Source organism: Myotis myotis, unplaced genomic scaffold, assembly GCF_014108235.1.
Source record: "Myotis myotis isolate mMyoMyo1 unplaced genomic scaffold, mMyoMyo1.p scaffold_m19_p_7, whole genome shotgun sequence".
Lineage (NCBI taxonomy): Eukaryota > Metazoa > Chordata > Mammalia > Chiroptera > Vespertilionidae > Myotis > Myotis myotis.
Window position 1 is genome coordinate 56,347,696 of NW_023416379.1, and position 25,544 is coordinate 56,373,239.

The 25,544-nt window shown below is 42.3% G+C and overlaps 1 protein-coding gene across 1 annotated transcript; it reads right to left on the bottom strand.

The window, feature by feature from the left end:
* MRAP2 (melanocortin 2 receptor accessory protein 2) lies at positions 1-25,280 on the bottom strand. The gene is given in 5 exon segments (XM_036318198.1): positions 1-1,203; positions 1,205-1,535; positions 15,327-15,426; positions 19,442-19,606; positions 25,261-25,280. Coding segments are annotated over 4 exon segments (612 nt in total). The 5' UTR covers positions 19,569-19,606; positions 25,261-25,280; the 3' UTR covers positions 1-1,149.
* Between the last annotated feature and the right edge of the window lie 264 nt (positions 25,281-25,544).

Consider the following 25,544-nt stretch of genomic DNA (forward strand, 5'->3'; position numbering starts at 1 on the left):
CAATCAAACGTATTTATTTTTTAACTTAAGCAAGACAGGTGGTGAACAAATCCATAATGAATACATCACCGAGATTAGCAGTTGGCCATGCATGCAACCTGGAAGTGTAAAACCGAATTATTTCTGATACCAGGGGCATGTTTAAATGTGTTGTACCAGGCCGACCTGCATATCTATTCGTGGGGTATTTACAACCCATTCGCCATCTTAACTCACAGCCGCATACTAGCCAGATGAGCATCCCCTACACATCTGCCAAGCAAGCAGACTGCATGGCAAATAGCACTTGACTTGTTCAGTGGCCAAGGGGACACCAGTGTGACCAGACACAGACAGATCAACACAGAGACACACACAGGTCACCTCCCTCACTCAGCTGATAACCTCGCTTACATTTCTTGGGGACTGGAGTTCTATGAGATATACCATGGACTGAAATTCATTGTAGGACTGTCCCCTGGTTTGAGCATGGGTGGCCAGAGGTCCTCAGAAAAGCTGTTTTGGCACAGCCGACAGAAATGTTGTCCACAGTGATGTGTGAGACGAGTGTCCTGGCATCCTGGTAGGCATTTGGGCCCGGGCAAAAGCTGAGCTCAGTTAAGGGTTGAGTGCAGGTACAGACATTTGCAGGGGTGGGGAGTCCTACAATCAGAAATAGGATCCAGTGCCTTAGTTTATGCGGCTTTATGTATACCCCAGCCTCGTCTGCATGCACAGTCAGAAATTCACAAAATATTAGAGCCAGTGGGGAACATCTACCCCAGACTCCTCACCTTATAGGAAAAGGATGCGGCAGCCCAGAGGGAAAGCAATTTGCTAAAGGCAGAGAATGGCCGTGGCAGGAACACAGAAGATAACCCCCATTCGAGAATGCTGATGCCTAGTATGTGGCCAAATTCCTCAACATTAAGGAAGGTGAGACGGTTACTTTATTCCCCCCAAAGCCCCAGATGTTGTGTTTAAAGGCATAAAAACTCAGCTGAATCAGCTCCCTTCTGAGGGGGCTCTCTCTTCTCTCTCTCTCTCTCTCTCTCTCTCTCTCTCTCTCTCTCTCTCTCTCTCAGACACACACCACTTTGGTAAATGAAGATTTCTTGCTATACAAACACACCCCAACATCTTCAGGAAGAAAATTACAGAGCATGTTTCTCAATCCGGGTCTCTGTGTGAAGTCTGGGAAACTGGCTTATTTTCCAGAACAACAGACAACAGGTGGTTCTGAAATCAGAAGATCATCGTCCCCAAAGGAGGAGTTCTGGTCCGTGTTCACAAAGTTGGGGATGTCAAATTTCATGAGCCTGTTCAGCTCCTCCTCTGGCCGCCCGCTGCTTCTGGTGACTTCCTGCAGCTGCACGTCGCTGTCGAGGGCTGTGGTCTGCTGGCCAGCCCTGGCCTTCTCCAGGTGCTCCGCCTCAGTGACGTAGCAGTGAAAGAGAGACCGGGACTCCTCATTGCCCTTGTCTGGCTCCAGCGGTCTTCCGAAGTCTGACACAAAGCTGCTCATTCTGAATCTCTTCTCCGAAGGCTCTGCGTTGCTATAGAGAAAAGGGAAAGAAAGGACTGCTTACACTCTGCCTCATTCTCCTGCTGAATCGTGGTTTGGGGCATGTAGGGCAGGCCAGGCCGGCGGATTTCCACTGGGCACACACGGAGTGCAAGTCCCTGTACAGAGCATGCAGACAAACATCAGAACTGAGAGACGTCACTTCTGAACATGCATAAGTAAACCCAAGGCAAAGGCTCCAACATGAGGGCCCCCGGGACCTTCCTGGGAAGAGACATCTTGTGGAGGAATCATCGGATTTGCAGTGGGACTCCCAGCTCTCCTGCATCAGGATTACTTCAAGTGCTTCTTAAATGCAGAGTCCTGAGCTGCAGCCCCAGAAACTCCAGAGGCAGGGCCCGCTAATCTGTATTTTCATAGAATCCTCCAGGATCACTGCTCATGGTCAGGTCTAGAACCACTGGCCTATATCAGGCTGCCTGAACAAAGACAATATTATCTCACAGAGGTGAGTTTCTTTTTAAAAAAATATATTTTATTGATTTTTTACAGAGAGGAAGGGAGAGGGACAGAGAGTTAGAAACATCAATGAGAGAGAAACATCGATCAGCTGCCTCCTACACACCCCCTACTGGGGATGTGCCAGCAACCAAGGTACATGCCCTTGACCAGAATTGAACCTGGGACCCTTCAGTCTACAGGCTGACACTCTATCCACTGAGTCAAACCAGTTAGGGCCAGAGGTGAGTTTCTTATTTGTCAACGCTGTTTGTATCCATTTATCTCATTTGACTCTCAAAACTGACCAGCACAGCCTGGCCAGCGTGGCTCAGTGGTTGAGCATCGACCCATGACCTATGAACCAGGCAGGAGGTCACAGTTTGATTCCCCATCAGGTCACATGCCTGGGTTGTGGGCTCAATCCCCAGTAGGGAGTGTGCAGGAGGCACTGATGGATGATTCTCTCTCATCATTGATGTTTCTCTCTCTCTCTCCCTTCCTCTCTGAAATATATATACTGGCCAGCAAGTCACTTGGAGCAAGAATTACTATACCAATTTTACAAACACAGAAGTTAAGGCAGGGAACAGACTACCCACTGGAGTCACAAAGCCAGTTAGTGGTAGAAACAGAAATAAAACCCAGGTTTCTAATCTCTTATTTCATTTAGTGTGAAACAAATGAGCAATTTAATGGCAATAAGTCAATGAATGAATGAATAACATAGCTCTCAATTAGTCCTACAAGGACATTAAATATTCAATAGGTTGTCCTTTTATTCCTCCTTTCTTTCCTTGACTGATAAACTAAAAGACTTTTATGGGTAAATTGAATACCCTAATATTCCATGGTCTTTAACCCCTTCTTCCCAGATGTATACAAAGGTTGCTTACACACAATCAGCTCCTTAATGGCAAGAATCATGTCTGATTGTGTTTTCAAATCCAAACTGAAACTAACAAAAAGTAGGCTGTGTTCAAGGAGTGTATAACTTTCTCCATCTCAGTTGACTCTCTTCCTTCCCATCCCATCACTCAGGGTAAAGTGCTGACGGCCAAATTCCCCCGGGGTGGGGTTGGGGGTGGGGGGACAGAGATTCAATGTTCAGGTCTGGAAAATATGATCATATACACAAACCTCCAAATTAGCAAGAATCACCTGGATTTCAGAGATCGGTAATCCTATAAGCTTTGTAATCCAGCCAGTTGAGGGACTTTTCTATCAGATTGTATGGGTTACATCAAACACAGAATTTCTCTCAGAAGCCGGAGCTTTTCCTTGTAGAAAAAAAAGCCTGTTTAACAAATTTCATTGTCTGTCAAGCAAATGTGATCTGAAGATCACTGATTTACACAAGAGTAAATCATTAAACATTCAGTAGGTTCTGTATTCAAAATTAAAAAAAAAAAATGTCTTTGGAGAGATGCTGAATGACCGCTGCTCTAATGCAAATTTAAGTGGTCTTGTCTTGTGTAGGGGGCAGCTATAGGGTTAAGCCTCAGACTGACCTGTTGGCAAAGCCACAAACAAGTCCCAGCTTAGAGGGCACAGCCCTCTTAGCATAACTAGGCTTGACCTTATGATGTTCCCTAGATCTTATCTGGGTAGCTAATGGGCTGTGGGAGGTGCAGCAAGTGCTGTCAAAACAAATGAAACTCACAAGAACATTGTAACTATGGTGACCACTACCTTGTTTACCTCTGGCTATAAAATAAAGGCTCACCTTGCCTCTGGATCTCTCTGTGGCCTCAGCCAGGCTCAGGAAGATCCACCCAGACCCAGCTTATTCTGTCTGTCTTTTCTACATCCTTCGCCGCCCTCCCTCCCCTCCCCTTCCTCCCCTCCCCTCAGGCTCGCCTCACCCTTGGCTGTGCTGGCTCACCACATCTTTCAGTAGCTGGTTTTTCTCCTCGGATTGTCTTCACTCGGCTTTAAAAGATGTTTGAGAACAACGATGAGTATGCCAGCAACATGTGACCTAATACGCTGATATACTACCTGGCAAAAAGAAGGGCTTAACATGTTTGAAAAGGCATGATTAAGATTGCTGGGGCCCACACTCTTCTCTCATTGGAGGACTAAGAAGCTATGAAGAATAGCTTCCACCTGCCCTGGGCATCAGCTGAGTGGGAAAGCAGACCCAGAAACCCAGCTGTGTGCAGCATTACACAGGCTACACGGGGTCCCTTACGCACGCTTATTGAAGAACAAAGGCACGGGAGTGCAAGAGTTTCGTCCCTCCCCACAGTGAATCCCAGGTCTCTGAGATGCCTTCTCTCCCCCATCTCTCCCCCTAAGCTTTTCCCTGAAGTTCTCTTGGTGTGAGAACAGTGCAACTTATCTGATTCCCCTCTGAGAACAAGGGAAAAGTTCCTCTTTGTACTCTCAGACTCTGGTAAACATTAAATATTCAGTAGGTTGTCTTTCTAGTCTTTTCTTTCATTGACTGATAAATGAAAGGAATTATATGTGAAAACCTATGATCATGGACACATCTTGCTTCAATGTAGTTTCTATTCATCCTATCACTGGGTAAAATTTACATACAGAAATCCATAGATCTTAAGTATAAAATTCAATGTATTTTTATTAATTTATACATCCATGTAACCACCATCTTCAATCAAGATATAGAAGATGTCCTTTTCCCTAGGAAGTATTCTTTCATTCATTTTCCATCCCCTTTGGGTAACACTACTCTCATCTCCATTTCCATTGGTTAGCTTTGCCTGTTCTTGAACTTCCAGTTCATTCCACTTCCTATAGGCAATCTGTCTTGAAATTTTCTTACCACAGATTAGTTTAGCCTTTGCTTGAAATGGAATCACAATATTCAGCCTTTTGTGTCTGCATTCCTTTGCTCAGCATGTTCTTTGAGATTCATCCACGTTGATCAATGTAACAACCATCTGTCTTTTTTTTTTGCTCAGTATAATTCCACTGTGTAAATACACAACAATTCATTTATTATCTTTTTAAAGGTTACTTGGGTTGTTTCTAGTTTGTGAGTAAAACTGCAATGAACATTCTTGAAAAGTCTCTTTGTATACCTATGTTTTTATTGCTCTTGAGTACATGCCTCAGAGTAGAATCACTAGGTCATATGGTAGATAGATATGTGTTTAACTTCATAAGAAACCACAAAGTTTTCCAAAGTGGTCATGCCATTCTCCACCCTCACCACAGTGTATGACAGGGGGGCCATGCCGGGAGCCGGTCCATGCTTGCTGTTTCAAGGGACCTGGCATATATGGCATACTGTTTTTAATATGTTTGCTCACCTTCTTGGCACTATGTGTTTTAACCAAGGTCTCTGAGAAAGGTTGTTTCCCCAGGTAGGGATTTTCCCCTGAAGTTAGGGAGGGAATAAAACCTCTTAACTAGTGCCAGGTGGGTAATTAATCACTTTAACTACGAACAATCATGCTTAAGCTACATAATCTTTACTCCCTGGAATGGAGATAAGAAACGCCCTAACCTTTGTAATAGAGATTGATAGGATTGAATCAACTGGTATAAATACAGATGTAATAAGACAGCAAGAGACAGAACTTAGAATACAGAACTTAGAACACAGAACTCAGAAGGCAGAACCTACACACAGAACTTAGAACACAGAACTTAGAATACAGAACTTAGAATACGGAACCAAGAGAGACAGAACCTAGGCACAGAACCTACACAGAACGTTCTCTGGAGACAGAAGAACTTCGCTGGAGAGAACATGGCAAAAGATCCTGGACTGAACCTGACTATAGAAATTGGCAAGAGAACCTGACTAGAACCTGGTGACTGAACCTGGCTGGAGAACCTGGACAGAACCTGACTGGAGAACCTAGCAAGAGAACATGGACACAGAACCTGGCTGGAGATCTGAAGCAGAACCTCTCTGGAGATCGAGACCAGAACTTGGCTGGAGATCCTGGCTGGAGATCCTGGCTAGGCTGCTGATCAACTGAACGCTGTCTCCGTGTCCTTCCTTCTTCGCCGACTCCGTCCACACCTTTGGGGACCCCTGGACCTGCTGGGGTTGGACCCCGGCAGGGCCAATTCACTGTCCCTCAGACCGTTGGAGGGCCGGACTATAGTTCAAAAATAAAACTATGAACAAATTCCTATGCACACTGCACATATCTTATTTTGAAGTAAAAAAACAAAACGGGAACAAATACAATATTTGTATTTGCATGTGGCTCGCTGGCCGTAGTTTGAGGACCCCTGGTATATGAGAATTAGAGTTGTTCCACATCCTTGTCAGCATTTGGTGTCGTCAGTCCTTTTAATGTTAGCCATTCTCATGGGAGTGAAATGGCATCTCACTGTGGTTTTAATGTGTATTTCTCTGATAGCTAGTAATATTGAGCATCTCTTCCTGTCCTTATTGGCTATTAGTTTAACTTCTTTTGTGAAGTGTCTGTGTGAGTCCTTTGCCCATTTTAAAAGTTGTATTGTTTTTTGTTTTTGCTTTTATTTGTAGAAAGCTGGTAATATATTCTGAATACAGGGCCTTTGCCAGATATATGTATTGTAAACACTCTTTCTTGAGTTTTGTAATATATTCTGCATACAGGTTTTTTGGTAGATATATGTGTTGCAAACATTTTCTCTTGATCTGTGACTTGTATTTTCTTTTTCTTAAATGAGCAGAAACTTTAAATTTCAGTTAAGTTCAATTTATTAACTTTTTTCTTTATGTTTATTGCTTTTTTATATCCTCTCTATAAAATAATTGCCAAATCTCAAATCACAAAGGTATTTTCTTATGCCTTCTTCTAGAACCATGCTAGTTCTAGAAGCCACTAGCCACAGGTGACTATTTAAATTTGAATTAAGGAAAATTTAAAACTTGATTTCTCAGTCAGCTTACTCCCCTATCAGCTGCTCAATAGCCACATGTGCTGAGTGGCTGCCTAACTGGACAGCACAGAGGACATTTCCATCCTCACAGAAAGTTCCCCTGAACAGAGCTGTTCTAGGAGCTGCTACTTTGGGTATATGATCTATGTTGAGAAAGGGGTCAAGGTTCATTCTTTACCTTATGTTTATTTCATTGTTCCAGCACTGTCGTCAAAAAGATTTTCCTTTTAATTAATCTCATAGAAAATTCATTGTAGTATGTCTATAGACTAGTAACAAACAATAATAAAATGGAAAAATAATTCCATTCATAATAGCATCAAAAATACAATACTTAGGAATAAATTTAACAAAGAATGTATAAGTCCTATAAACTGGACATTTCAAAGCACTGCAAAGGGAATTAAAGGAGATTGGCAGACTTCAGGTGGAAAGTCTCCTGACGATATACCAATAGACATAAACTAATAGGGCTTCCTCCTCCCAGGGTCAGAAGCCCTTCTGTTTTTGCCTACTAATATTTATTCTTCAGTGCCTTCCAACAGTCATTCTTTATATTTTGCCCAGATTTTATCATTGTTATTTGCAAGGCAATTCTGAAACAAGCAAATCTGCCTTACTCCTCTTGGTAAACATGAATCATGTGTGGTGCCACCTCCTGCAAGAAACCTTTCCTGACTCCTCCAATCTGAATGAGGTTGTTCACCTGAGGTCTGGGTGGTTCTCTCCATTTGTCTTCTCATTCTGTATTACACCCCCCCCCCTTTTTTTTTTACTTGGCTGGCACCCTCATTAAGATTATGAATTCTGTGTTTCTGCCTAGGTCATAGTAGATGCTCAATAAATTTTTTAAATGAATAAGTGAATGCATCCATCATGAAAAGATCTTAAAACTAAAGCAACTCTTGCTTTTGAAGGAGGCCTCTTCCATAGTTCCTACAGGGTCAGAATTCCACTAAGGCCTAAAATAAAAAATATGTGATCTTTATATATATATATTCATTGATTTCTGAGAGGAAGAGAGGGACAGAAACATCAATGATGAGAGGAAACCACTGATTGGCTGCCTTCTGCACATTGGACCAAGCCCACAACCCAGGCATGTGCCCCCGACCGGAATCAAACCCGGGACCCTTCGGTCCGTAGGCTGACACTCTATCCCCTGAACCAAACCAGCGAGGGCAAGAATATGTTATCTTTAAAAGAAGTTACCCTGAGTGTGGGCTTCAGAGCCATAGTTACAGGAGATCCTCAATGAACTCAGACTGTCCCTCTCTGTGTCTTTGCTTGTGCTGTTCCTTCTACCCTGCTTTGTCTGTCAAATCAAATCCCGTCTTCACTGTGCAACTCGAAAGTCACTGCCTCATGGAGAATCTCTAACCTCCCTCCTCTGGGCTTGCTGAATTTCACTGACCATCTCTTCCAGGATGCATCCTTTCCCACCTCCTGTCAGGGCTACTTGTGTAGTCTACTCTCTCCTATATGCTGCTATGCTATATTTTGTGCATCTTCGCATCTCTCAAAGGGCCTTGCAGCCATTAGACCCTGAGTCAGTGTACTGAGTAGCTGTATCAGCAGCGTGTTCCAAAGTCCTGATATCAGAGAGGCACAGCCACCTCCAGCGTTTAGAGACATGCTCCTTCCTCTGTCACCAAAAGACAAGTCAGACCAGGAGGAAAGACTCTTCCGTTTGCCAAAGAAAAATACCCATAATACTCTGGATTATTCCCCTAGGAATTTTCCAGACTTATGGCAAGATTTTACAAATGAAGCGGCTACTGCTGTGCTAAGAGTATTCGCATGCCCACTGCTGTACTCAGGTTGGTCTCATTTGTGAAAACTGGCAGGCAGAACAGCTGCAGCATCTGGTGTTTCCAGCAGTCACTTCCAGGGGACTTTGAAAGATGAGTAAGTTACAAAGATGCATGAAGAGTTAAAGTTTCTACCCTAGCCAGTTTGGCCCTGTGGATAGAGCATAGGCCTGCGGACTGGAGTGTCTCAGGATCAATTCCTATCAAGGGCACGAACCTCAGCTGTAGCCTCGATCCCTGGCACTGGGCATGTGTGGGAGGCAACCAACTGATGTGTCTCTCTCACATCGATGTTTCTCTCTCTCTGTCTCTCCCTCTCCCTTCCACTCTAAAAATCAATGGAACCTCAGGTGAGGATTTTTAAAAATAAAGTGTGAAAGCTTCTATACTTAACAACCTGAGAAAATCATAATAACCACTAACATTTCTGAAACCATAGCCTGAACTGAGAGCTTTATCTCAGGTAGCAAGCCCAGAGGTGCCAACCAAACCCTCCGTGTGTGTGGAAGTACCTCTGGTTGCATTAGTGGGTAGTACTGCCTTTCAGGAAGATGTCAGTTTCTCTGGAAAGTTCCACTACCTTAGTACAACCCTCAGTACAGTCCTGAACAAGTCCATCGCTGTGCACTTGCCTCTTAATTGATGGGAAATCAAAAGTAACTCCTGAACTAAGGTGTATAAATTTATAAATTGAATCAAATACATAAAATAGTCATATTTTCTCCCTTTTAATAGTCAGATTTTCTACCCGTTGCTATGGGTAGACCTCTTGGAGCGGCAGAACTTCCATGGGCCCCACTCACTACACCCGCACTTTGCCAGCTAGCTCCTGGGGCCTTGGCCATTCTCAAAGACCTTGAGCAGGGACATTTTCCTGCTGTTAGCTTTCAGTTGCATTATATGCATCCTCTAGTCAGTGCCATATTCAGGTCATTGCAACCCAAGGTAAAATGTAATTTCCATTTTTATAAGGTCCTGAGAAATCCTGCTCTCACCCCTAAATAAAGGACATCCCCACCTGGACAAAGTCCACTTAGCAAAGGCTCCAAAAGGGTGGTATGTGAGGTGTACGATGTCTGTGGTTTGATAATTTTTAAAGAAGTCTAAAATAGCCAACATAAAGCTGTGACCCAAGCCTTTCCTGCTGCTCTTTCTCTCTGGCGGATTATGGTAATAGAGCCATAATGCTTTAACAAGACACCATAGACAGTGAATGGCTCCTTAGTTGAGAAAGCAGGGGGAAATGGTTCTTTTACCTTCCTTCTCCATAAAGGATCCAGGTAAGAGGGCCCCCCCCCCCCCCACAAAACAACCGCGAATATTCCATGGGGGAAATAAACCCCATTAAAGCTGCTTCTTGGCCCTGAAAGCTTTTGAGAAAGATGATGCCAACTTTCTAACAGTCTTTCTCCCTCTTCAGTGGACTCCGCTAGGGTGTACCGATACCTGGTTCTCTTCTCCTGGGCAGATTGCCCTTCCCAGGCTGGGCAGCCAGGGGTGTGTGGCTAGCTCTGCCCACTGAGCTCTGAGAGGAGGGGATGTGTTCCTCCAGGATGAAGAACGGAAGGGCACAGGTGAGCTCTCCAGGCTTCCTCTTCCCTGTTACTGTGACTAGCGAGCTGAGTGTGGGAGATAGTGCAGCTACAAGTGGAGAAGCTTCTGTCCACCCCTTGCCAACCCTCAGTAGACATGTAGATTGTGCAAGAAGTACACCTATGTTGTGTTGTCCTGAGCTGTGGAGAATGATTTTTACTGTCTTATAACCTAGTCTAACTCTTGCACACTCCCTCCCTTAACAGAAGCCACTGAGTAGTCAGTGATTCCAATTGTCTTATCCTAATATGATCCCGAGTTGAAAACTTTAGGGGGAAAACTTGCCTGTTTTATTATGTCCTGAGTTCTGTGCAGTTGAAGAGATTTCAACTCTTGCCATCCAAAGAGATGACAAATATCTGTTCTCTCTCAGGTGAACTGTGATTGATTCCCGATGGCTATCTGGAGTGGTGTTTTGAAAATGATTCTGAGGCAAAGTCTTGGCCACGCATGGAGGATAACACCATTGATTAGCAATGTTTGTTGTGGGCATGGGCACAGGGGGTGGGGCAGAGGTGGTGGTCTCTGTCATCCTTGTGTCTCGCCACTGTCGAAAGGGATACACAGACCCTTCCCATTCTCAGCAATGATAAGACCCTAGTGAGCCATTCAAACCCACCCACCCACCCCTGAGATGCCTCCATGGGAAAAAAGAATTTAGTAGGTTCACCACTGATCTGTTTGGAGCTTGCAGACTTGGTCAGGTATCTTAACCAGAACATTGGAATCATATTCGTGATATCCTACTTGAGGAAGTAACTGTCCTTAGGACAAACCAACCAGAGAGTTTTAAAGCAACCAGAACTCAGACATAACCGTCCTTTCTATCCATCACCAAGAGTCTCTACGTAGATTCTCTCTATTCATCTTACTGTTTTACTGAGAGACACACCCAAGCTGACGCTGGGGGAGAATGAGGCACCATTCTGACAAGTGTAGATGCTACGTGAATGTTTCTAGTCTGGTTGTCCCATGTGAGGTGGGTTTTTCTTCTCACTCCTACTCTTCACCTGGACCCTTGAGCTGCCACCAGGACTTCCACCAGCACTGAAGGGGTGGCCTAATCTTCACTGACCATTGTGAGCACAGCATATGCCTGTGGCGCCATAGGCATTAGCTTGCTTAATCTTTACTTTAATCCTAGGAGGCAGGAATGACTGTATTTTTACAAATGAGGAATGTCAAGCATAGAGAGGCTTAAGAATTCAGCCAAAATCTCAGCAAGTCAATCTGGAAATATTTGATCCTAGAGCACACACTTGATTAGCTATGTGATAAAAGAAAACAAATCTGACTGCTTACTATCTTTGATTCAACGTAGTGGTTAATAACAGGAGCTTCAGAGTCTAACTAAGAGGCTTTGCCTGGTTCACAGCATTTTTCTGTTTGTTTTACCTGTGAGACCTCAGACAAACGATTCTACCTCATTTTTCTTATCTGTAAAGTGGGAACACTTACAGGGTTTATTTCATCTTCCTGTGGGGATTTAGTGAGATTACATATATAAAGGGATTAGTAGACCCTGGCATATAATAAACATGTTTTTAAAAGGTTTTTATTAGTATTCTCAATGATTTCATCATTCTTTCCTTCATGCCTGATTACCACAGGAAAAATTAAAATTGTTTATTTTATATTAAAGTTGGATGAATGGGAAAAATAATGGCCATTTTAGATAAAATTTCTGCCAAATAAATGTCAAGTTTATTAAGATCAAAAAGCCTTTTTAACTGATCCATTTAGGGATTTTTTGCATGTCTGTTTCTTTCAGTTTTCTATTGATATACTGCAACAAAATGCCATGTCTTACATTGCCCTAGACTCAAAAAAATACTTAAAATAATAGATTAGCCCTCTGAGACACACTTTATTAAAAGTAAAACAAAAAGGTAAGACGTTCTCCTTAACCTCATTGAAAGCATGTGGAGTTACAATGACCCCTGTTCTTTGATTGAGATTATTCAGAAACGCCATCAAATGAGAAACCATTTGCAAGTTGAACTGAATGAACTGCCAATTAGAAGACTAGAAATGCAAGTCTCAGCTATCCAGGGTCAACATGACACGTTAAGGAAATGTACTAGTCAGATTCTCCAGAGAAACAGTAAACAGGATCCGTGTGTGTGTGTGTGTGTGTGTGTGTGTGTGTGTGTGTTGTGTATCACCTGTTTTTCTTTCTCTCCTCTTCCTTCCTTCCTTCCTTCCTTCCTTCCTTCCTTCCTTCCTTCCTCCCTCCTCTTTCTTTCTTCTTTCTTTCTCTTTCTTTCTTTCTTTCTTTCTTTCTTCTTTCTTCCTTTCTTTCTTTCTTTCTTCTCTTTCTTTCTTTCTTTCTTTCTTTCTTTCTTTCTTTCTTTCTTTCTTTCTTTCATTTTTTCCTTCCTTCCTATCTATCTATCTATCTATCTATCTATCTATCTATCTATCTATCATCTTTCTATCGTATATATAGAGAGGGATACAGATTTATTTTAAGAAATTGGTCCATGTGATTGTGGAGACTGGCAAGTCCAAAATCTGCAGGTAGACTGGCAGGCTGCAAACCCAGGGCAGAGTTGCAGTTCGAGTGTGAAGCAGTCTGCAGTATTCCTTTTAGCTTGAGGCAGGTTAATCTGTTTTTAGAAAGGCCTTCTACTGATTAAATGAAAACTACCCATATAATAGGGATGTTCTGCTTTACTCAAAGAATACTGACTTAAATGTTCATTGCATTTAAACACACACACACATACACACAAGATCTTCACAGAAACATCAGGGATAATGTTTGACCAAATATCTGAGTACCATGGCCTGGCCAAGTTGACCCATAAAATTAACCATCACAGGAAGTCATGCTATACTTTGAGGTAGGGTGCCCATCTGTACAATCACCTGCATCCCACATCAGACAAATCCATCTCAGTAAGTACATCATAAGAATCCATCTGTCCCACTAAGGTGTTATTATTCCCTGACCACTCTATGAGATGTGCCCTAATCTGAGTTTGAACTCGACTTCTCTTACTACTGTTGCAATCCACATCATATTTCCAAGTTCATGGACCAATATAATATAAGAAAAGGTATGTGCAGATGTCCATAAGGACATGGACAGAGAAAGGGGGAAGTTTGTGTCTTTTTAAGTGTCTATTAATGAGATTCTCAACCATATAGCTCCCTATGCTTCAATAAAATGGTATTATCCTTTCATGTAAAATGCGTTTTTTTTCCAGATCCTGATGTCTGGACATAGCTGAGTATGGACAGAGCTGCTCCCTTTACCCAGACATTTGTTATAGTTCAAGTGTAGGCTGAAGACTGAACAACAGATACTGGAGACTGTATAGTGAAATGGTAATAAGAATATGGTAATTATACACCAATAATGAACTCTAAGAAAGAGAAACTTAAACAACAACACACAATCCCATTTACCATTGCAACAAAAAAATAAGATACCAAGGAATAAACTTAACCAAGGAGGTAAAAGACCTATACTTGGAAAACTACAGGACATTGAAAAAAGAGGTAGAGGAAGATACAAGCAAGAGGAAGAATACACCATGTTCATGGGTTGGAAGAATTAATATCATTAAAATGTCCGTACTACCCAAAGCAATCTATAGATCCAATTCAATCCCTATTAAAATACCAATGGCATATTTCACAGATCTAGAATAAATATTCTAAAAATTTATATGGAACCAAAAAAAGACCACAAATAGCCTCACCAAGAATAAAAGAATAAAGTTGGAGGGATCATAATACTGGATATCAAACTATACTACAAAGTCATTATAATAATAATAATAAAAAAGCCTGGTACTGGCACAAGAATAGGTATATAGAACAGAAATCAACCCACACCATTATGGTCAAATACTATTTGACAAAAGAGGCAAGGGCACACAATAGAATAAAGATAGTCTCTTTAATAAATGGTGCTGGGAAAATTGAACAGATACATGCAAAAAAATGAAACTAGACCAGGATGGCGAACCTATGACACAAATGTCAGAGGTGACACACGAACTCATTTTTTTGGTTGATTTTTCTTTGTTAAATGGCATTTAAATATATAAAATAAATATCAAAAATATGTTTTTGTTTTACTATGGTTGCAAATATCAAAAAATTTCTATATGTGACACGGCACCAGAGTTAAGTTAGGGTTTTTCAAAATGCTGACACGCCGAGCTCAAAAGGTTCGCCATCACTGAACTAGACCATCAACTTACAATGATGCACTACCCTGTGGGGTTGTCCTTCTCCCTAGCCACAACTTATGAATAGCCCCTTCATTAAACGCTCTTCTAATTACCTAATTTTAGTATGCTACTGTGTCTGCTGGAGCCAACTAAAACAGTATTCAACATATGTTTTATTTCCCTTTTTAAAAAAAGTTGGGGAAAAAAATTCTCCAAAACATTTCTGAGTTTTTGAAAACCATAACTGAACAAATTCCTTCTAATGTTGCTCAGTATTCTTTAAGCAACCACGTAATAATTTTCTCCGTAAATCCAAAGCCCAACACAAATATTCTTTGTCCTGCTATGAATAACACATAATCTTTACTATTTCCTTTTTTAATACTAGATCCAAGGAAACTCAGCATTAAACTCAGTGTTTATTGGCAATGATAAATTCAATAGAATAGTCAGTAAAAATTATTTCTCTACTTCTTGACATGTTTTTAAAAACTAGTTTTCATCCTACTTAGTAGTCGTTGTCCTTGTTCAGTGTTTTTAATCTGGCGAGTCATCTAAATTCTCTTGGGACTAAGCAGAGAACACATCCTAATTAATAAGCACTTCAACATAAAAATCAGGCCTGCATCAGCATTAAACTGTAAGAATGAACCAAGAAACCCAGGTTCACAAGGATCCACTTGAAAACAAGTCCCAGAGGCCAGAGACCAGGAGGAAGGCAGATCCCACCCACAGGTGCCTAGACGCAGGCAGTTATCCATAACCAAGCCCTTCTCTCCACACCCCGGGAAGTAACCCCAGCCCTGGATACTATTTCTGTTTCTTCAGTTCCCTGTGGAGCTCTATAGATATTTAGGAACAGCCCAAACTTACTCTTGGTGTGGGGCTCCTGTCTTGGTCAGCAAAGTCAGCACAAAAAACATGAAAATCACGAAGACTGCGAGACCAACCCAAAATCCAATCACAATAGAATCTGCAAGACAGTGAATACTGGGATTAGCATTTCACAGGAGCTGAAAACTGGAGCATTCAAGAAATCTGAACTTTTTGGTGCATGAAATGATTGTTGGTACATCAACAATCTATGGGACAACCCTGACCCATCCATCAACTGGGGACAGGTAAGATGCAGGGATGAGACAGAGAGAAGAGTCTGGGTCACCTCCATGTTCCCATCTCAGGTAACACTGAGAGACTTCTGTCTTATTGACCGCTGGGTTCCATTTCCCAGTAAAGGAACTGAGGACAGAACATGGGCCATCTAGGACCCCAAGATTCCATTGAAGTATCTTGAGTTAGAAAATGCCATTTTTAGCAGAAACCGCAATATACAGTTTTAAGTGAATTCTGATTCAAACCAACCCATTTTTTTTCACTGCTGTTCATGCTGGAATAGTTGAGGTCCTCATTGTCTCTTGCTGAGAACATGCAAATGGCCTCCTGTGTTCTCTTCTATTTTTCCTTGTGCAGCTCAGTGTGAACCTGCTTTATCCCAGCTCTGATAATATTGCTCTCTTATGAAAAACTCTTCAACAAAGATAGTGTAGGGAGTGGCTACAGGGTTAAGCCTCAGACTGACCTATTGGCAAAGCCACAAACAAGTCCCAGTTTAGAGGGCACAGCCCTCTTAGCATAACTAGGCTTGACCTTATGACTCTCCCTAGATCCTATCTGGGTAGCTAATGGGCTGAGGGAGATGCAGCAAGTGCTGCCAAAACAAGTGAAACTCACAAGAACATTGTAGCTATGGTGACCACTACCTTGTTTACCTCTGGCTATAAAATAAAGGCTCAGGTTTCTGTCTGAGTCTCTTTCTGTGGCCTCAGCCAGGCACAGGAAGATGCACCTAGACCAGTGAGGGTGAACCTTTGAGCTCGGAGTGTCAGCATTTTAAAAAACCCTAACTTAACTCTGGTGCCGTGTCACATATAGAAATTTTTTGATATTTGCAACCATAGTAAAACAAAAACATATTTTTGATATTTATTTTATATATTTAAATGCCATTGAACAAAGAAAAATCAACCAAAAACTGAGTTCGCGTGTCACCTCTGACACGCGTGTCATAGGTTCGCCATCACTGACCTAGACCCAGCTTATTCTCTTTGTCTGTCTTTTCTACATCCTTTGCCGCCCCTCCTCAGGCTCACCAAACCCCTTGGCTGTGCTGGCATGGCACAGATAGACGCAACCTTCTCCAGGTTAAAAAAGTTTCCATACATAAAGCACGTTATACAATGCCTGGCATCTGGGAAAAAGATAATCTACATTTGCCAGCTATTATTGTTAAATTATTTTCTCCCAGCCTACCCCTACCTTAAAACCCATGTTTCACATCAGATTAGGGAACATTGTGTCCCTGTATTTACCTTAACCTTAGCCACAAATTCCTAATCCCCATGCCTTTTCAGGGGCTCTTACCTTTACCTGGCTACAACAACTGTCCCCAACCTAGAGCTGATACAAGTCCATCCACCCTTAAAGCCGTGCCTTACACCATCTCCTTCACCAAGCCTGGGCGAATTTCCCCAGCTGATAGCTCTCTCCAGTCCTTGAACCCCGCGGCATTTTTGTCTGTGCTTCGCTACATGGGCCCTTCCTTGACCCTGTCTTGGGAGATAGTCACAAGTGTATGTCCCTAGGACAGGGATGAGACTGGACTGTCTACAGACCCTGGCACAAATACACTAGGGTCTCAAATCTGGAGGAGACAACTAAGCTGAATTATTTTACTTGTTCTAATTAAATTCTAATCCATCTTTTCTAAAGCAAAGAAAGCAGATCAGCAGTTTACCCTGTTTAATTATACTTTCATTCTACATATACTCCTGCCTAAGTTAACAGCTATTATTCAACAATGTGATGAATAGTCAGCATTCTGGATGCAAAACCCATGTATCTCTCCTGGGGTTAAGCGGGCCAAGGAAACAGAAATTGTACACTTTGCCTTATAATGGAAATGAGGCCTAAAAAAGACACAAGGACAAGTCCCAAAAAACACATGTAAGTAAGTGCAACTGACAGGTAACAATAACAACTCAATGATGGGGACACAGACTGTGCAACACCACTGTACAAATAAGTGACAGCACACCGCACTTCATCCGCTGCCTGCAGAACCAGAGCAAATTCTACGACGACACACACCAGCATCACATTCAGCTGAGAGGTGAATCTAGTCTCATGGCTTCACTTATAAAATCTGTGTATGAGGAAGGGGTTCTCAGGGGGGGGCTTTCCTGCAATGGGAGCTGCATCCCATCGGTCCTCTGCTTCCCAAACCCAAGGTGGGCAGAGGTGGGAGAGGGTGCGTTCACGCAGCCCAGACCCTTCCCTCTGCCCTTCTAGGGCCCCAGAGCCCTGATCAAAAAGCAGCAATAATGTGGGCATGGGAGGGTCCCAGCAAAGGAGGAGTCTTAGGGGGGCAGAGCCGGGAGGTTCTGTGGTTAGAATTTCAGAATCTCTGTGATTCAACAGCATTTCCAAATGTTTCCTTGATAATGCGGCACCTGTTTCTCATCAGAATGTTTCCTTTTTCCTCGCTTATTTATGCAGTTTTGCTTATTTACATTCCCCTCAAACAAAATTCTACTTCCTTAAATTATTACCTTTATTTCTTCTCTACTGCATCCTCTGCCGTGTGGTCCAACCCCAAGGTATATTCTCACCCTTTCAGGGATGAATGGAGAATCCCATTGTACCCTAGGAACATCAAGCTCTCCTGAAATTATATTTATATGTGAAGTTTCATGGGCATGGGCACCGTGGTAAACTGGGGGACACACAGCTCCTGGTCTTCATGGAAATACCCTTTCTTGGGAGGAAGTCAGCATAGAGGTTCAAACAGAGTGAGGTTCTGAAGAGTGCCATGGTTCAGGAAACCAAGGGAAGCCTTCCAGAGTGGCTTTGAGCAGCAGCTCCTGTCCTGTCAAGAGACGGAGCTTCTAAGAGAGCATTACAGTAAAGGGTAGAGCACATGGCCAGTGGAGTTCTAAATGGTGTGCATCATAATAAAATAATTTCCCCTCAAGTTGACCTTGCAAGGAATAGCAAATCAGTGTGAGGGATGATGAATGCCAAGGTCAGCATGGGAGTGGCCAGGAAATACTAAACGAGCAAATGCTTTTCCTTTGCCACATCTATATCCCCAGTTCTAATCTGTCTTATATTTCCTAATGTGTCCCATTAATCTGAGCCAGTTACAAACCTAAAATGTTGGTGGTGCTGCAAATAGATATTCATTCTGAAACAAGCACACATCTCTGGACTATTTATGGGGTAATCAGGACAGGACCTGGGAGTGGGCAGCAGTTCCTGCTTGTTATGTAAACTCTACTTAAGAAAACACAGATGCTTCACACAGGACAGTCAGCTTTCAGTTATGACTGGAATTGGACAGTAACCTCTCACATAATTATATTTCCTTGCTCTGTGCTCTCTGTGCTGGATCATTAATCAGTCCAATAACATGACACATGAATCAAATAACACAGAGTTAGGAATGATCACAGGCTATTCTTGCCCATCATCATGAACATACACAGAGAATGCTCTCCTAGCTCCAGTTCCAGAAAACTAATGGACTGAAAGATGTCGATGACCATGTGTTACATAACAAGGTTCTTCAGAATTAATAGTTCCAGATTCTACTTTTGTCGCATTTATACAACATTTGAAGGTCCAAATGTTTACACAGATTGGGAGAGCTGGAATTGTTAGAGCTTTAATGCAATGTCTCAGCTTAATACTGACATTGATTGATGTTTCCCCATCTTTCAATTCCTTGTCACTCAGAATCATCAAGGCCCACATGTAATACCATCCATAAGCAATCAGGGTGTTTAAAGGGGGTGTTTTCTGGGACTTTGTGGGGTAGAGGACAGAGTTCTGCAAAAAAATAGAATGTTCAGGAAAAGTAATCACTGGGGATTTCACAGGTTAAGACAAATACATATCATGCTTACAATGGAGAATTGTAAACGACTTACATTTATGAGCCTTCAGTCCTTCAAAGGAAACTGGTCCAATCTCATAATACTCATATTCCCAGGAGTAGTCAGCGTTAGATGCAGACTGCTGAGATGTTCTGTTAGAAATTGACCTCTGGGCAGACATCTCCACTGTGCACACATGGAGAAAGGCAAGTGCAGAACCTGTTAATTCACCCACAGCTGCTCAGGGACTCCGATTGCTCTTGACCACCTTTGATACTTCAGCAAGAAAATCCCTCGGGGAGGTCCTACCCACTAGGTCAGGGAGAGGCCCTCATGGCTGCCCACACCTCATACAAAGTGGCCATTATTTCCTGTTCTCTCTCCACTAGACTGGAATGTATTTGATATCAGAAACCATGTCTTTTTTTGTTGTTGACCCCCACTCTGCATAACTTACCCTAATACCTGGCACATAATCAACTTTCAATAACTGATGAAAGAACAAAAGGAAGGAGAGAGAGAGTACATCAATACCTCTGAGCTTGTGATCCAGGAGCCAGGAAACCCAGAGGTCAGAGTGGGATCATCCAGTTTGCAGCTCCATGGAACCATAAAGGACACACTCAGGGGGCAGACTCGGTGAGCACCAAAGCCCCATTGAAGCAAGTCTTGCCCCAGAGGGGTGTCTCCAGCACAGAAGTTCTCCCACTGCAGACATAGCTGATTCTCACAGCCAATTGGCCTGGAGGTCAATTCCTCCCAGTGATAACTACAACAATCAAGGCTTAACTACAACAAGACTGTGCACAAAGACCACAAGGGGGTGCACCAAGAGTGTCCTCCTCAGGTAATTGAGGAGGCTGAACCACTGGGCCCTAGAGGACACTCAGCACAGAAAACCACTTTATCAACACAGGGTAGCATAAAAAATGTGGAGACAAAGAAAAAGGACACAAATGAGAAATGGAGGAAAGCAAACGACTGGATATAGAGTTCAAAACCACACTTTTAAGGTTTTTCAAGAATTTTCTAGAAACTGCCGATAAACTTAATGAGATCTACAAGAAATCTAATGAGACCCTCGATGTTGTGATAAAGGACCAACTAGAAATTAAGCATACACTGACTGAAATAAAGAATATTATACAGACTCCCAACAGCAGACAAGAGGATTGCATGAATCAAGTCAAAGATTTGAAATATGAAGAAGCAAAAAACACCCAACCAGAAAAGCAAAATGAAAAACGAATCCAAAAATATGAAGATAGTGTAAGGAGCCTCTGGGACAGCTTCAAGCGTACCAACATCAGAATTATAGGAGTGCCAGAAGAAGAGAGAGAGCAAGATATTGAAAACCTATTTGAAGAAATAATGACAGAAAACTTCCCCTACCTGGTGAAAGAAATAGACTTACAAGTCCAGGAAGCACAGAGAACCCCAAACAAAAGGAATCCAAAGAGGACCACACCAAGACACATCATCATTAAAATGCCAAGAGCAAAAGACAAAGAGAGAATCTTAAAAGCAGCAAGAGAAAGACAGTCAGTTACCTACAAGGGAGTACCCATATGAATGTCAGCTGATTTCTCAACAGAAACTTTGCAGGCCAGAAGGGAGTGGCAAGAAATATTCAAAGTGATGAATGCCAAGAACCTACAACCAAGATTACTTTATCCAGCAAAGCTATCATTCAGAATTGAAGGTCAGATAAAGAGCTTCACAGATAAGAAAAAGCTAAAGGAGTTCATCACCACCAAACCAGCATTATATGAAATGCTGAAAGGTATCCTTTAAGAAGAGGAAGAAGAAGAAAAAGGTAAAGATACAAATTATGAACAATAAATACACATCTATCAACAAGTGAATCTGAAAATCAAGAGAATAATCTGATGAACAGAATGAACTGGTGATTATAATAGAATCAGGGGCATAGAAAGGGAGTGGACTGGCTATTCTTGGGGGGAAAGGGGTGAGGGGGATGCGGGAAGAGACTGTACAAAAATCGTGCACCTATGGATGAGGACAGTGGATGGGGAGTGAGGGAGGAGGGTGGGGTGGGAACTGGGTGGAAGGGAGTTATGGGGAGAAAAAAGAGGAACAAATGTAATAATCTGAACAATAAAGATTTAATTAATAAAAAAAAATACCTCTGAGCTTGCAACTTCAGCCTCATCACCTATACCTGAGTGAATATGTAAAGAACCTATAGAGCCCCAGCCGGTTTGGCTCAGTGGATAGAGTGTAGGCCTGTGGACCAAAGGGTCCTGAGTTTGATTCCAATCAAGGGCTTGTACCTTGGTTGCAGGCTCTTCCCTGACTGGGCCCTGCTCAGGGCATGTGTAGAAGGCAACCAATCGATGTGTTTCTCTCACATAGATGTTTCTCTCTCTTTCCGTCTCTCTTCTACTCTCTCTAAAACAGCGGTTCTCAACCTGTGGGTCGCGACCCCTTTGAGGGGGTCGAAAGACCCTTTCACAGGGGTTACCTAAGACCATCGGAAAACACATATATAATTACATATTGTTTTGTGATTAATCACTATGCTTTAATTATGTTCAATTTGTAACAATGAAATTGGGGGTCACCACAACATGAGGAACTGTATTAAAGGGTAGCGAAATTAGAAAGGGTGAGAACCACTGCTCTAAAAGATCAATGGAAAAAATATCCTCGGGTGAGGATTAACAACAAAAAAAGAGCCTACAGAGAATAAATAAAATCAGCATCAGGAGTGAACTAACTCAGCATATCTCTACTGAGCATCTACTATACAACAATAAAGACATGCAACCTAAGTCTAGTCAAAAGGGGTGAAGAAAAGAGAAGTGGACAACATAAGTTGCATAAAGGGAGAAGATCCTCAATGGATGATCCTCCTAAAATTTGTCCTGTTTGGGGGATATCCCAAATGTCTTCTTTCTGAAGACTTCAGCTTAGAAAATTCTGACATTTTGGAGAGAAGAGGTTGCATTGTGCAGCATGGATGCCAAAGGTGACAGGTCAACAGAGCCAGTATTAAATACTGAACATCTGCTGTGTGCAAGACACTGTCCACTGTGGGTGATAAAGAATAACTGGCACTTTAAGCAAACATGTCGGGAGGTTCTATGCGAGGAGCTAGGGCTTATGGAAGCATTGTGAGAGCCCTACAAGGGAGAACTCTGTGTTTGTAGTAAAGCTCTATGGTTCTAATTTCCATTCCCTTTACTCCCTTTCCCTCCTTTAAATACCTTTCATATTGCCACAGGCCAGAACTTGCGCATGACTTGCTCAGTCTGCATGCACTGGTTTGCAAGCCTTTCTTTTTCCTGAATAAATCCTTTCTGCTGATCATATTGTTCAAAAGATGGAGTGCTCTGAGCCAGAGTTATGTATATGCCTGTGTCAGAACTGGTGTGACTCAGGCCCAGTCAGACGAATTATTCCTCCAAAGGTAGAAGAGAGCAGCCAATTCTCACTTGGAAAAGAAAGCTATGCAAATTTTAAGAAAAGCTGGCCTTTAAAGAAGTACTCAGCTCCCTGACAAATGCCAGCACAAAAATAACAAAGCCATCCCCACAGTATCATCTTCAGCCTTTCTCTTATTTGAACAAGGGGTTATTTCCCTCAACAACAAAAAACTAATTTCCTCAGAAAATGAAAATTAATGACTCAAACCTAAGAGGCACTATCCTCATTCATGAGAATTTTATGAGAGACAGAGAGGAGTAGCTAGCTCTTCAGTTGGAGGGTCAGAGATAAATGACAGATTAAGATAAACGTAATTTTAATTGTAGAATGTTAAGAATTTCACACCATACAGGGAAAAAGTCACCGAAAGACCAAGGTCTTCATCTTTGCTCTACTTCCATTTGCTATGTGGCCAGGCAAGACACTCGTCTCTCCCAGCCACATTTTCCTTCTCTGTAAACCTGCTCACCCTCGCTGCCCGAAGATGCTGTTGTCAGGATACGGTCTGACTACATTCACTAATAGCTACCATGATCACCCAGCTGGTTTTTTTGCTTCTACTGTTACTAACCCACTGTAATCCTTTCTCCACACATCAGCCAATGATCTTTTTTAAAAAAAATTGCTCTTTTCATTCCTTTGCCTAATTCTTTTTTTTTTTTTATTTTATTGATTTTTTACAGAGAGGAAGGGAGAGAGACAGAGAGTTAGAAACATCGATGAGAGAGGAACATCGATCAGCCGCCTCCTGCACATCTACTGGGGATGTGCCCGCAACCCAGGCACATGCCCCCGACCGGAATCGAACCTGGGACCCTTCAGTCCGCAGGCCGACGCTCTATCCACTGAGCCAAACCGGTTTCGACTCCTTTGCCTAATTCTTTTAATGTCTTCTCACTGATCTAAAGATAAAGTCCAAAATCATTAAAATGTCCTACAAGGCCATAACTTGGGCCTGGATGTCTCCTCCAATCATACCACACACCCAATCAAACTGTACTTGCATTGATTGCATTTCCTCAAACACTTCATGCTCTCTGCTACTTGCACACATTGCTGTTCCCTCTGAAAGGAGTGTCCTTCCTACTACCACATCCCAACCCATTCTTCCTTCTCTTCTCATCATCTACATCAGGGATCAGCAAATCTTGCCAACCACTGGCTCCTGTACTGACTGCAAGTAAAGAATGATTTTTACATTTTTAATGGTTAGAAAAGTCAAAAGAATGGTAATATTATGTGACATGAGGAAAGTACATGAAATCCAAATATCAGTGTCAGAAATTAAGTTTTATTTGGAACACAGCCACCTTCGTTTGGTTTTGCATTTTTTAAGGCTTCTGTAGTATTACAATAACAGAGCTGAGGAGTTGTCACAGAGATAGTGTGGCCCAAAGGCTAAAATATTTACTTTCTGTTCTTCTATAGAAAGAGTTTGCCAACCTAGAGCAATGAAAAAGGAAAAAGAAAGATCTGAGCCTCAGTTTTTCCATCAGGAAAACGAAGATGGCATCAGTACCTACTTCACGGGATTGCTGTTAAAGTTTAAATGTGATATTGCATAAAATGTCACTCGCCAGGATCCAGGTAAGATCAATCAATAGTAGCCGGGACTATTATTATTATTAGCTAAGCAATGTTAGTTTGGGACAGAAAAACCTAGGCTTGTTCTTCAGACACCAGCCACTCCCCTGTCAGCCAATTCTACCAAGTTCACCACGTAGTTAATTGACCTATGTGTTCTGGACAAATGAATAAAATTACAATAAAAATAACTCAGAAGACATTTGTTTAGTTTGCTTGAAAGTTATCATGAGAAACATGTACATCCTGGAATTCATGCTGCTCCATCCATCAAAAAGATGGTAATAATCTCTCTGTTTACAGAAGGGAAATAAGATGAAGTCTGGCTTGAACATATCATTTTTATTGGAAATCAGTATTACAGACAATGTAATAAGCTGAGCAGAGGAAAGCACCAGGCTTCATCTAGTGTCAAGACTGTTAATAGAAAAACAGCAAAAGTGCATAAAACAATGAAAATAAAGCCAGGATAGTGTTTTCCGTGTTCTGTCTCAGCTGCTGGCCCCTAGCTATACTGTTCTCCACATCTGCACACATTGCTGGCCACAGCTGTGGTTTTCCTGTCACTCTCTTGGGACAGAAAGAAACACTGACACCCCCTCATTGGGCTGATCAAGGGCCAGCATAAACAATAGCCGTGAAAGAGACAGACCCAAGAAATATCAACCACTTACCTACCATAGAGAAAATGTTTCTTAAATCCTCCTTTTTCTCCTCCTTACACCACCCCTGCTTATCTAATGAACCATTTAGGGATGGGGAGAGACCAAACATAATGAAAGTCACATCTGCAAAGACCCTGAAAGTGGAAAGGCTGATCTTTGCGCTGACAAACATACCTGGAGACAAGAGTGAGTGAATAACAGAGCCAAAGGTTCTGGGCGAATAACAGTATCAGAGGCTCTTCAGGGAATGAAATGCTAGACAACCCCTCCTCAGCAGCCACCATTTCGGCAGCCTTCGCATAAAAGCAGGGGGTTTTGTTTCCACTGTTTTTCCTTCTCAGTTCTTGAATCCCAGAGACAAAGGTTTGGAGGACAGACCTCTGGCCCCTCCTTTAAAGCAGTCACCTTGCACCCTTGCAAAAGTCCACGAGGCATTATTTTTTTCATTATTTTTTTCA